Source organism: Budorcas taxicolor, chromosome 13, assembly GCF_023091745.1.
Source record: "Budorcas taxicolor isolate Tak-1 chromosome 13, Takin1.1, whole genome shotgun sequence".
Taxonomy (NCBI): domain Eukaryota; kingdom Metazoa; phylum Chordata; class Mammalia; order Artiodactyla; family Bovidae; genus Budorcas; species Budorcas taxicolor.
In genome coordinates this window covers 39,470,755-39,483,699 of record NC_068922.1, presented here as the reverse complement: position 1 = coordinate 39,483,699, position 12,945 = coordinate 39,470,755, and the positions used below count along the sequence as shown (strand labels likewise).

The window sequence follows — 12,945 nt, the reverse complement described above, 5'->3', positions numbered from 1 at the left end:
ATCCCTGGTTGGGGAGCTAAGATCCCACATGCCTCCAGGCCAAAAGACCAAAACATAAAGCAGAAGCAATATTGCAACAAATTCAATAAAAACTTTAAAAAAGTTCCACATCAAAACAAAAAGTGAAATATGGGGTCTGTCTTTAGAAACTTTTAAGAAGTAAATGCTCAGCTTTGCTGACCACATGGCACCAAATGACTCTCAATCATACATGCAGTGACTCTCAAACATGCAATCCTATTATTTCATCAAGGGGAACTATAATCACCTCCAAATGAATGAAAGTTCCTTGAAAGCAATTTCATTCAAGCCATAATTACTTACAGTAAGAACTGGCGATTTTTAAACTCTCTGTAACTGTTGGGCTTCCCAGCTGGCACTAGTGGTAAAGAACTCACCTGCCAATTCAGGAGACATAAGAGATGCGCGTTCAATTGTTGGGTCAGGAAGATCCCCTGGAGGAGGGCATGGCAACCCACTCCAGTATTCTAGCCTGGAGAATCCCATGGACAGTGAAGTCTGGCGGGCTACAGTCCATGAGGTCGAAAAGAGTTGGACATGACTGAAGCTACTGAGCACGCACGCATGCGAGGTAACTGTCAGGGTAAACGCTTAGGTAACAGGAGGCCTGGCACCAGTCTTACCTGGCTTTGCGGATGTGCAGCTGAGGGTAGTGGTTGTGCCTGTGACACACATGCACGGCAAAGTCCTCATCATTCGTCAGGCTCGGGACATACCCCACTTGGCTGAACACGGTTATGAGAGTGGAGCCTGAACCCCAGAGACAAAGAAATGAGGCCTGGATTTACCAAGAAGTAACTTCAGGGCTTTGAGAAAAATGAAGTTTTCACTCTAACATGTGTTCTTTGTTTTTTTTTAATTGAAGAATAATTGCTTTACAGATTTTTGTTGTTTTCTGTCAAACCTCAATATGAATCCTCCATAGGTATACATATGTCCCCTCCCTTTTGAACCTCCTTCCTGTCTCCCTCCCCATCCCACCCCTCTTAGTTGATACAGAGCCCCTGTTTGAGTTTCCTGAGCCACACAGCAAATTCCCATTGGCTATCTATTTTACATGTGGCAATGTACGTTTCCATGTTACTCTCTCCATACATCTCACCCTCTCCTCCCCTCTCCCCAAGTCCATAAGTCGATTCTCTATGTCTGTTTCTCTACTGCTGCCCTATAAATAAGGTCTTCAGTACCATTTTTCTAGATTCCATATATATATGTAACATGTGTTTTAATTGTTACAATCAGATGGGCACGTTAAGTCTCAAGGACCTGGAGACCATTCTTATGTCCCACCCTCGATGCCCCATTGTAAGCACAAAATTCCTGTCTCAGCCCCTGGAGCTAGGACGTGGTGGAGGAGGCCTTACCGAGGCTCATGCAGGATGGCACGATGAGGAACACAAAGTGCAGGTCCAGCACCGCCTTGAACACAGTCCTGATGAGGGTAAGAGAGGGTCGGGGTGTCAGCAAGGTGACCTTGCGAGCCACTGAGGTAGGACGTAGATGGGCCTCGGGGCCAGACAGCTGGTGTTTGTCAAGGGGAGTAAAATTCAAGCTCTGTCCCCACCCAGAACTCCAAGGACAAAGCTAGTGGCAGAAGCTGAGCTCTGCTAAAGTAGAGAGATGATGACCACTCCCGAGGTCAAGGAAAACTTCCCTGTTCCCACATGTGCAGGAAGCCTTCTAAAAGGGGGTCAAAAAGGGAACATGCACCCCAGGCCTCTACAGTGGGATCTATTTTAGAAAAAAGCTACACAGGCATCTTGGAGGGTCCTAGGACCAGTCAGGAGTGAGGAAAGAAACAAGGTAATTGGCCAATTGTAAACAAAGATCTGGAAGGACTGCCCACTACAAGTGCTTCAAAGAACCTCTTTGCTGCTCTCCTCATTCAAGACCCCTCTCCGGGTATGCCCCTGCCTTATTTCTGCCTTCAATAAACAAACTGTTTCTCTGTGTGCTCTCCCACATGTTATGCTGCCCTCTTTAGTAATAAACTTTGTGCCTATTTTTACAGCTTTGCCTCCTTGAAATATTATTGCTTTCAAACGGGGAAAGAACCCGGGTCACTTTGCTTCTTAGCCTCCAGCCCCCGGGGGTCTGGCCGCTAGGATTCCTGGTTTTCATCCAGGCTACCCAGGTTCAGTTCCTGGGAGGGTAATGAAATAAGATCTCTCTTCAGGACCACTGACTGCTGTGTCTCAGATCAGCACCTGAGTGAGACACATGCCTTCACTACGAAAATGGGACATTCATAAATGCGCCTGGGCGCTGTGCTCTCTACCGGCAAAAGGAGCCTACAATTCCTTTCGCTTCTCTGCTTTTCTCTGGATTCCAAAAGGCCCCCTTTTGTATTTGTTCCATGGAAGTGGCAAGAACCAAGGCACCATGTCCATGCGGTGCACCAGATTTCTGCTGAGATTAACCTTTGCCCTGGCGTCTGGAGGTTGTGGTGTGACATTACAGAGGCCACCACCCCCAAATGTCAGGGATCCACCTCGGGCACTCAGCAGGTCATGTTTCCCCATGTTACTCACGATGTTCTGCCGGTTGTCCTGTTAATAACGTGTCTCAGGATAAGATTGGGGAAAACTATTTTTACAAACATCCAAGCCTGTGACCTTTTTCTTTCCTTTCTTCCCCCAAATCCATGTATTCCCAAAGGGTGGTCCGACCTGTTTGCCTCCAGTGGCGGCAGTTAAAGGCATCCATTTAAAGGAAGGATTGTTTTCTTTCAGAAATTACACTGCTGTTCAGAGGAAATGCTTTACTAGAGCCAGAAAGCAAACTGAACACCTCAAAGAATTAGGACCTTTAAAAATATTTTTAAACTATCTATCATGTATATGTATGGCAAGTCTGTCACAACATTGTTTATCGGCTATACCCACAACACCAAATAAAAAGTTTTAAAAAAAGAAACCTAAACTTTAGTTCAAAAAAAAATCTCTGAACTATCCAGGTACTTAAAGACATGATAGAGACAGGAGCAAGTCTTGTCTGCGATGCTGCTACCAGCGCTCCACGTCACTGTCTGCCATGCTGTGGCCACTCACCGAATAATCTCTTTGCAACAGCCAACAGAATACTCGTCCACAGCCACAAATAGGTGCATGAACAGTGTGTTCAGAGGCTGCAGAAGGAAACAGGACACGGTTAGAGGCTGAGTCAGAGCAAAGGGAAGGTGGGAGATGGGGTGGGGGGAGGGTCTGGAGGTGGGCACAGCCCAGAGCTGCCTGGTGCTGGTGGATGCAACTTTGTGTCTAAAATGAGGAGACACCCAGGCAGGGTTCAAGCCGCTTTCTGTCCTCCTAGCTTGGACTTATTCAAGGAAACGGAGAGCCTCCGTCTGGTCCTTCCTCCTGCCTCATTGCCAGCTACGTGGCAGGGGCGCACCTACAGGGGAATGAAACCAACTGAGAACTCTGTGGTCTTGTCCTGGGGCACCACTGCCTAGTGAAAGACAATCCTGGGGCTCCCAGGTCAACAGCTGCTGCTCTATTCAAGTGACACCCAAGGGAAAGAGTCTCTCCGGAATTTGCAGGGTGGGAGGCAAATGCCCCAGTTATGAATCCGATGGCTTGTTTCATTCCACATTCCCAGACTCAGAATCTAACCCTACTCTCAGGATCCAGAGAACCTGAGGGGGAAAATAAAGCAGCAAAGATTCTACTATGACTCTCAGGGTATGATTTTAGGGTTTTTAAAGAGCTCTGCCCCATAGCTTAAAAAAAAAAATTATATCCAAGTGTATGGTTGATTTGGGGGCATCCAACCAGTCCATTCTGAAGGAGATCAACCCTGGGATTTCTTTGGAAGGAATTATGCTAAAGCTGAAACTCCAGTACTTTGGCCACTTCATGTGAAGAGTTGACTCATTGGAAAAGACTCTGATGCTGGGAGGGATTGGGGGCAGGAGGAGAAGGGGACGGCAGAGGATGAGATGGCTGGATGGCATTACGGACTCGATGGACGTGAGTCTGAGTAAACTCCGGGAGTTGGTGATGGACAGGGAGGCCTGGCGTGCTGAAATTCATGGGGTCGCAAGGAGTCGGACACGACTGAGCGACTGAACTGAACTGATGGTTCAAAGGTAAAGAATCCGACAGCAATGCAGGGGACACAGGAGACTCAGGTTCAATCCATGGGTTGGGAAGATCCCCTGGAGGAAGAAACGGCAACACACTCCAGTATTCTTGCTTGGAAAATACCATGGACAGAGGAGCCTGGTGGGTTACAGTCCATGGGGTCACAAAGAGTCAGACACAACTGAGCCACTGAGCACACAGTTGATTTACAATGCTGCATCAATTTCTCCTTACACCACAGTTGTACTGAAGCCTTCTCAACTGTTCTGTGCATCTCCACACTGGTCTGTTCGACTCTGTACCCCTGTGCTTACTGGCAAACCCTCAAATTCTGGAGATGATGTAAATGGGAGGTAGCTGAGTGGTGAGGGGAAGGCAATGCCTGCACCTCAGTCCAGACACAGCAGCACTTCTGTGTCTCCTGTTTCCTGAGCAATTTCATAGGTGGCCTTGGGTGACCACTAGCACGTCTGTGCCTTGGTCTCCCCTCCTGTTGGGTGGCACGTGCCCTCGGAACACTCAGAAGGAGCTTATCAGGCGTAAAATGGTGAGAGAAGAATCACGAGTTTAGTTCATGAGCTTGAAAATTCCCCAAAGGTAAACAACGCAAACCCCAGAATCCAGATACCACCAGGGACAGTGAGTGACAAGGTAACGTCACAATGTGAGCACTTTCCATGCACAGACTGGCCTAACCCCATGACATCTTTTATATTCTGAACAGACTTGGCTTACGGTACATGGCTTATCACTTGGCTGGTGTATTTCCCAAATTCTTTCTTCCATCAAGAATATTACAGTTCAATATTTATTCCTCAGCTTTAAGATAAAAACCATTGTTTCATTTGCAGATACCCCTGGGGTAGGTAATACATTAAGCCATAAGGGTCTATACCTATGCTAAATAATAGGAGGATAACTCAAGCCACAAATGCTAGGTACATAAGTAATTTTCAATTTTCTATTAGATATATTTTTTAAAAAAGGAGTAAACAGGTTAAACTATTTTGATATATTTTATTCAATCTAATATATTTAAATTATTACCCTTTTAAGAAGCAATAAAGCTTCTCAACAAGATATTTTACACTCTTCTTCTTTCTACTGAGTGTTGATGTCCAGAGTATGTTTTATATGCATGAGTTCAGTCCAGTTCAATCACTCAGTTGTGCCTGACTCTTTGTGACCCCATGGACTACAGCACACCAGGCCTCCCTTGTCCATCACCATCTCTCGGAGTTTGCTCAAACTCATGTCCATCGAGTCAGTGATGCCATCCAACCATCTCATTCTTTGTCATCCCCTTCTCCTCCTGCCTTCAATCTTCCCCAGCATCAGGGTCTTTTCCTGATTCTTCGAATCAGGTGACCAAAGTATTGGAGTTTCAGCTTCAGCATCAGTCCTTCCAATGAATATTCAGGACTGATTTCCTTTAGGATGGACTGGTTGGCTCTCCTTGCTGTCCAAGGGACTCTTAAGAGTCTTCTCCAACACCACAGTTCAAAAGCATCAATTCTTCGGTGCTCAGCTTTCTTTACAGTCCAACTCTCACATCCATACATGACCACTGGAAAAACCATAGCCTTGACTAGACGGACCTTTGTTGGCAAAGTAATGTCTCTGCTTTTTAATATGCTGTTTATACACATAGCTCATCTCAATTCAAACTAGCCACATTTCAGGTTCCCAGTAGCTGCACGTGGCTAGTGTACCATACAGGAAAACTCAGCTCTGACACTATTGAAGGAAGTAGTTGAAAAAGAAAACAATTCTAAAAGAACAAGAAGAGGAATAGAAGGGTAGAGAATTTATGAAGAATCGTGCTAATTTATAATTTTTGAGAAGGTAAAATCATGACCCTAATGCAAAGACAAAGTGCAAGTATCAGAGATTGATTCAATGCATCAATTCAGAAGGCAACCAGAGAGATGATTAAAAAAAAAATGATTCATTGCACTTGAGAAGCTGTCTTCAGGCAGTTTAATGAGGAAATTGTTAGAAGATTGCCTGGCTAGATACAAAGAGTTCCTGTCCTGCAGGGTCAGAAATGGTGACCTTTGAGGTTATCTCTTCCACCAGACAGAAATGACTTACATCTCAAATGGACCCAAATCTACAAGCTAATCACTGCTCCTGCAGAACTGGAAAACAGCTCAGTCAATAGAAAATCAATCAAAGGTACAAGCCCTGACCAAGCAGATCTTTTTGGCCTATTTCCAAGTTTGAGATCACTTTCCTGACAGTGGGGACCAGGAGAGCACAGGGTGGTGGGCAGAGGGGACCACAGGGGATGAAGGAGAGGTGGCATCTGGATGGACAGATGCTGGGTAGCCAACGTGCTGGCTGGGCGTGTTTACGTGGGTGCTCCAATCCACCTTGCACACGACTGCCGTTCCCCAGGGCTCCGGGGACACACCCTTGAACTCCATGGTCGCAGCTTCTGACTCTCTCCAGCAGCTGGGACCCGACACGGGCCTGGCTCTGGAAGCCGAGGCAGGGTCAACTCAGGTTGGGCACCCCTCCCAAAGCCCCACTTCCCTGGGACCCGCCAACTGGGCTCCTGTGGGTCCACAGGGTGTCCTGCATCTGCAACTGAAAGATGTCAAATGAGCCAGAGCCCACAAGGGCGCTTTCAAAATTACAGAGCGTGACTTGAACCTGAGACTCTGTTGCCAGTATTTCAGGAGCAGATGGTGTAAATGGCAGGTGCCCACCAGGCAGGTCAGAGACTTGGGAGCAGAGCGTGGAGACATGGGAAGCAGAGTTCTGCTGCTCCGCTAATTCCTTGCTCCCCCAGGTCCTCCTCAGGGGCCTTTTGCTCCCAGACTCCCCTTCCCTCTCCACCACCTACGTTAATGTCTGTCTGTCATGATGTCACATACTTTCTGTCATAACCTTTAAACTGCTCAGTCTGAAAACTGAGGTGATCCACAGGGAAACACAGGACTTCCCTCGGAAATTCAGGCTGTTCTCACAAATGACACGCGTGGTCACTCACTGTGCATGGTATGTCACTGTCCAGCTCCCGGAACACGGACACCCAATCGTCCTGCGTGGCGATATTCCAGTTGGGGTAATCCAGGAAGGTGGCCTGGGCCATGATCTCCTCTTGGTCATTGTGGAGGGTGATGGCAAGGTTTGCTTTCTCCCTGTGGAAATGGTTTGAATTGCACCCATGAAGAAGGTACCAACTGTGAGAGGAAGAGGTATCATTTTCTCCTACCTTGGGCTCCTGGAGTTCAGCACCCACTGTGTCAGGTGGCACCACCTTTCCAAGAGGTGGCACCGATGAGGCAGCATCTGTGGGACATCTTTCAGGACACCTGGTGCTATCAACCATATCTCTACAGAAAGTTACACTTCCTGAGAAAGGTGCTATGTCTGTGATATAAGATGCCCCGTATGCTCCCTTGGAGACGGGTGGGGAAAACATCGACTGCAGACTTCTGCACACTCTCCATGTTGCCAGCTTGATCATGCTGGCCAAAACACACGTTTAGGATGGCCAACTGACCTCTGTGAGTCTCTCACACACATGCACTTCCTACACTTATTATGTTCTTTAATTCAGTTCACTTTTGGCTGCAATGAGTCTATTTCAATAATAAGTTTCACATTACTATCATAAATGGAAAACCAGTATCCCTTCCTATCAGTAGAAGCTAACTAAAAAAATGAAGATATAACATTTAACACAAAAATTGCTCTACATGATTGGAGTCAAATCACTTGAGTCAGATCTGGTACCACCAGAGCTGTGGGCACCTTAAGGAGCCACTGCACTTGGGACATCAATCTCAGCACCTCTAGCCACAATCCCCTCTCACAGGAAGTCACAGCGCTTAGCCACAGGGGACCCCCAGCAGGGTGCCCTTGGGCCAAGCTCTGCAGCTGGCTGCCTTCCGGTATTGAGGACGTTCATTAGCTGGAGGGGCAGCCCCCAGATTCTCCATCTAATTCACTGAAGCCCCTGCCCCTCATTCTACTTCTGCAGGTCTCCCTCCAGCTCCTGTCGTCTGGGCTCCCCTGCTCCAGGCTCCCAGAGCCATGACCTATGATTTCACACTGACAGTCCTCACTCTAACCCAGATGAGAATGGTCAAGGGCACAGGACCATTGACCTTGACCTTGATCAGTACCTTGATCACTGAGCATCAGTGATAGCGGTGATGAAGGTAGAGGAGGAAGTGGGCAAGACCTGGGACCAGGCAGCCACCATCCCTTCAGCGGAGAAAAATCCCAATTAGAACTTGAAATACACTTATCCATGGAACCTAGAGTGGTGGTGGTGCTCTGCAGCACAATTAGCACAGTGCTATACCGCACACACGATATAGATTAAACAGGCTTTTCTGGGGTGGCCTGGGAAGCCAGCCACCAATAACTTTATTTCAATGGGAAAATGCACTGCAGTTTCCAAAGAGCCTGATTGCAAAAAGTAACTCTGGCAGCAAATCATTTTATATATACAATTTCCACTTATTACTGCTTAGCAAATAGGTCCTCTACGAAAGTGAAAGAAAGAAAGCGAAGTCGCTCAGTCATGTCCAGACTCTGCGACCCCATGGCCTGTAGCCTATAGGCTCTTCCATCCATGGGATTTTCCAGGCAAGAATACTGGAATGGGTTGCCATTTCCTTCTCCAGGAGATCTTCCCGACCCAGGGATTGAACCCAGGTCTCCTGCATTGTAGGCAGACTCTTTACCATCTGAGCCACCAGGGAAGTCCCAGGTCCTCTATAGGACAGATGAAAATCATCGTGGGAGTGAAAGCAGGAAAGGAGGAATAAGGTAGAGGGAGAAGGTGTGTGCGTTTAAAGCTGGTTTAAAATTATCCTTTGTAATAAGCCAAATCCAAGCCAAAGGAGCCCTTAAAAAATACACACACACGTGCACATGTATGTATTTCATCAAAACATATTAAAGTTCAAAGATGTTACCAGCAATAGAAATCAGAGTTCTTTCCATTAGAGCAGTGCTTTATTTATTCAATAGGTTTCAGGAATTTCAGGTTCAGCCAGTACTCGTTTTACTTAACTGTATTTGGTGAAAATCTTGTTGAAAAAGGGTTCCCATTTTCTGCCTCGTTAAGTAGTAAGAGTGAAACAAGGTTTCCTGTCCCTTTTTTCCCCAAATACTTCAACTTTAAATCCTTCTGTGACTTTTTATCTTAGGTATGTCTCATATGTAAAACATGACTCCTCTTAGTTTTGTTCTGTTTTCAGCCAATCTACTCATCTTTATATTTTAACTGAAGAATTTTGTTCAGATACATTTATTTTGATTGCCGATACACAAAATTTTTTTCAATCTTCCTATTATTTGTGATTTTAATGTGTTCTATGCTGTTTCTTTTTTCTTCCTCTTTTCTTGCTTTTAGATTCTGGTTTCTTGTTAATTTCCTGTTCAATTTTCCCCTCTATAGATCAGCAGTTATAATCTCTACACCTATCCTTTAATGATTATACTAGCCCAAGTTAACATGTATTTCTAACAAAGTCTTTACCCTCTGTTCCAGTTATCAACTGACATGTACCAAACCACCCCTAGGCTCCAAACAGCAGTTTTTTATCATCTCTCACGGTTCTGTGGGCTAGCTGGTTTTGACTGAGCAGTTTTTGGTGGAGGTCTCTCAGGTGATGGCCGTCAAGTAGTGCTAATAGCTGGAGTCTGCTGAATATCCAGTCTAGAATGGTTCCACTCACACTGTTAGCGGTCGGTGCTGGTTATTGCTGTCAGGAGAGACACGTGCACGTAGCCCTGTGACTTGAGCCTTTAACAGTGTGGCATCTGGGTTCCAAGAGGGAGCATTTCAGAGAGCAGGGGAAGCTGTAGACTTCTTATGGTCTAGACTTGAAGTCATAGAGCATCCCTGTTGCTGATTTCTATACACAGGGCCAGCCCTTACTCAGGACAAGAAGACACTTGAAAAGGACTTGATAGAGGGTGTGTGGTAAGTGGGAGGGAGGGGGAACACCTCTGAATACTAGCTACCACACCCTCCTCCTCAACAAATCCTTAAAGCTACTTTCAGTTTAATCACATGACCCCCCAATTTATCAGCTGTTTTTGTCCTGTATTTTATCTAACTCATTATTTATATTTTATAACTTACCATTTATAATTAGTATCTATATTAGATTAGTAATTGTTAATCTAATTGTTAATGTTACTGTTTTCATACAAGCTAGATTTTTTAAAATATTTATACATATTTTTGTTTACTTTCCTTCTTTTATATTGGGTTTTTCCAGCCAAGATATTCTTCCTTCTGCTTAGAGTATGTTCTGAGGAATTTCCTTAATTCAGAGTCTACCAGTAAAGTAACTGATAAGCTAGTTTTTGTTTATCTTAAAAAATTCGTTCATTTTTTCCCCTAAGTATTGAAACATTGTTTTACTAGGTATAAATTCTAGTTTGATGTTATTTGCTCTCCAACATTTCACTGTCTTCTGGGTACCATTGTTGCTAGTAAGAATTATCATTAGACTAATTTTTAGTTGTTTGCAGGCAACTTCTTTTTTCTCTACAGGTATTTTCCAGATCTTCTCTTTAGCTTTGGTGTTTTGCTGTTTCATTATGATGTGGTTAGTTGTAGAATTTTCTGTGCATTTTTCCTATTTGGAATTCATTGAGTTTTCCGTAAGAATGTGTGCTTTTCAACAATTCTGGAAAGTTCCCAGTCATTATCTCTTCAAATACTGACTCTTCCACTTTCTATTATGTCCTTCTAGATGTCTGATCATACCTAATTGTTAAGTATCCCATGTTTATGTTTTGTCTCTGTCTCTTTGTGCTGAATTCCAGGTAATCTATTTTTATTGATCCTCTAGTTCACTACTTCTGTCTTCACCAGTGCCTATTATGATGCTTAATTCATCTACTGAGCTTTTAATTTTAACTCTATTTCTTTCTAGATAGTCTGTTAGACTTTTTCAATACGCATTTTTCATTTTATGGTCTTTTAAAACATACCTTTTCACTTTAGACATAGTAATTTTATATTCTATGAATTAATATCTGAAGTCTTTGAGTCTGATTCTCCTGTATAGTTTTTGTCTTTGATTTTCACTAATGATGACTGTCTCCTTGTGTATTTGTGTTGCGATTTTTAGCTGTGAGTTTATCTTCCTTGGAACCTTACCTGTGAGTATTATTTGAAGTCTAAGCTGAAGCTCCACCCTTTCAGACCTGATCTGCATTTATTTCAGCGGTCTCCTAGATACAGTACAGCCTGTAACCACTTTTAATCAAATTTTCCACTGCCTTTACTTTATTCAGTCTATGGGTAAATTAACTTCGTTTGGTTGTCTGAAAATGCATCCATTAATTAGGAAGTTTTGAAGCTTTTGCAGAGGAGCTTTATCCCTCCCCCCAACCATTTTATTCATGCTGAGGTTGAAATGGCCAAGTTTCCTTACTTTTATGCAGTGGGTTTATATCTCCTTCATCCCTACAAATAATATAATTTTATACAAAGAAATCTAACACTTCCCTCCTTAAGTGCAGGGAGCATTTAACTTCTGTCCCTTGCAAACCTGTCAAAACAGAAGCGTGAGGTTTCTAGAATGTAGCAAAAAATTCTCAAGGAGAAAGTGGCATGGGTTCCTGCTATTGTCCTGAAGTTTCTGATTTCATTCTGACAACTTGTGTGTGTGTGTGCATATCAACATGTTTCCATCCAGAGCACATCATTAAGGTGTTTAATCCACAATAAGGCCAAAAAAGAGAAATAATTTCATTGGTACACATATTTTTAAAGCTTTTATACATATTGCCCTACTGCTCTCCAACAAAACTATGCCAAATTTATACTACAGTCATCAGTATAGCGATCAGAAACTGTAAATTTTAATGTCTTAGGCTGGCCTAGTTTAAACATTTCAATTGCATTTAATCTGAAGCTTTATGAGATCCAAATTACTGAGCTATCTCTTAACATGCTCAATAAAAATAACGAGGATCCGATTATAGGATATTTGTTTGTGTTAGTCGCTCAGTCGTGTCCGACTCTTTGCAACCCGATGAACTGTACCCCACCAGGCTCCTCTGTCCATTGATTTTCCAGGCAAGAACACTGGAGTGGGTAGCCATTTTCTTCTCAACCCAGGGATCGAACCCAGGTCTCCTGCATTGCAAGTGGACTCTTTATCATCTGAGCCACCAGGGAAGCCCTATATTCATATTCTAGTGTCCAAAAACAAAAGAAAATAGGGAGAGAAAAGATCTTTTCTAAAAAAAAAACACTATGCCTAATTCAAAGTTTAGAAGAACAGATCAACAGAAGTGGCTGAGAGTACATTCAGGCTTTGTCACTTACTAACTGCTGGACCTTGGGCGGGCCTCCACTTTCTCATCTGTAAAAATGGGCATGATGGTGAATACCTCAGAATTAAACAAGACAGTGTTGGCAAAGCACGGAGTCTGAAGGAAAATAAATTCTCAATATTGGTAGCTAGTATTATTAACTTGCTTTCAAGTGACTCTCCTGGTAGGTGAGGCAGTCGAGATTTGAACTCAAGTTTGCCTGAATCCAAAAGCTGTGAGAAATATTTCCAATTTTTATGTTTGTTATAGGACTTAGTGATGGTTGTTCCCAGAGACCTTCTGCTCAGAAGGGCAGACTTTCCTGCTGTCTGTTTCCTTGCCATAAGCCCCGTGAAGACAAAGGAATGGAGCCCCTTGGCTTACATACTTACAGAAGATAGATGATATTAAGATTTCCAAAGAGCTTCTGGGTAAATTTTCTAATGAGGTTTTTGATACAATAAATATCCTGTGACTCTGTTCTTCGGCAATGTACCACTTCAACTTTTCCTCTTGGAGAGGTGAGTACTGACAT

The 12,945-nt window shown here is 44.0% G+C and overlaps 1 protein-coding gene across 1 annotated transcript in view; it reads right to left on the bottom strand.

Annotated features, from left to right (window-relative positions):
• The window catches only part of CFAP61 (cilia and flagella associated protein 61), a 236,833-nt gene extending 223,888 nt beyond the window's left edge, over positions 1-12,945 (bottom strand). Inside the window, exons 1-5 of the mRNA XM_052651239.1 lie at positions 12,803-12,945; positions 7,102-7,252; positions 3,072-3,148; positions 1,386-1,453; positions 645-771 (exon numbers count right to left, since the gene is read on the bottom strand). Of these exons, the coding sequence (XP_052507199.1) occupies positions 645-771; positions 1,386-1,453; positions 3,072-3,148; positions 7,102-7,252; positions 12,803-12,945 (566 nt within the window). The remainder of the gene's footprint in view (positions 1-644; positions 772-1,385; positions 1,454-3,071; positions 3,149-7,101; positions 7,253-12,802) is intronic.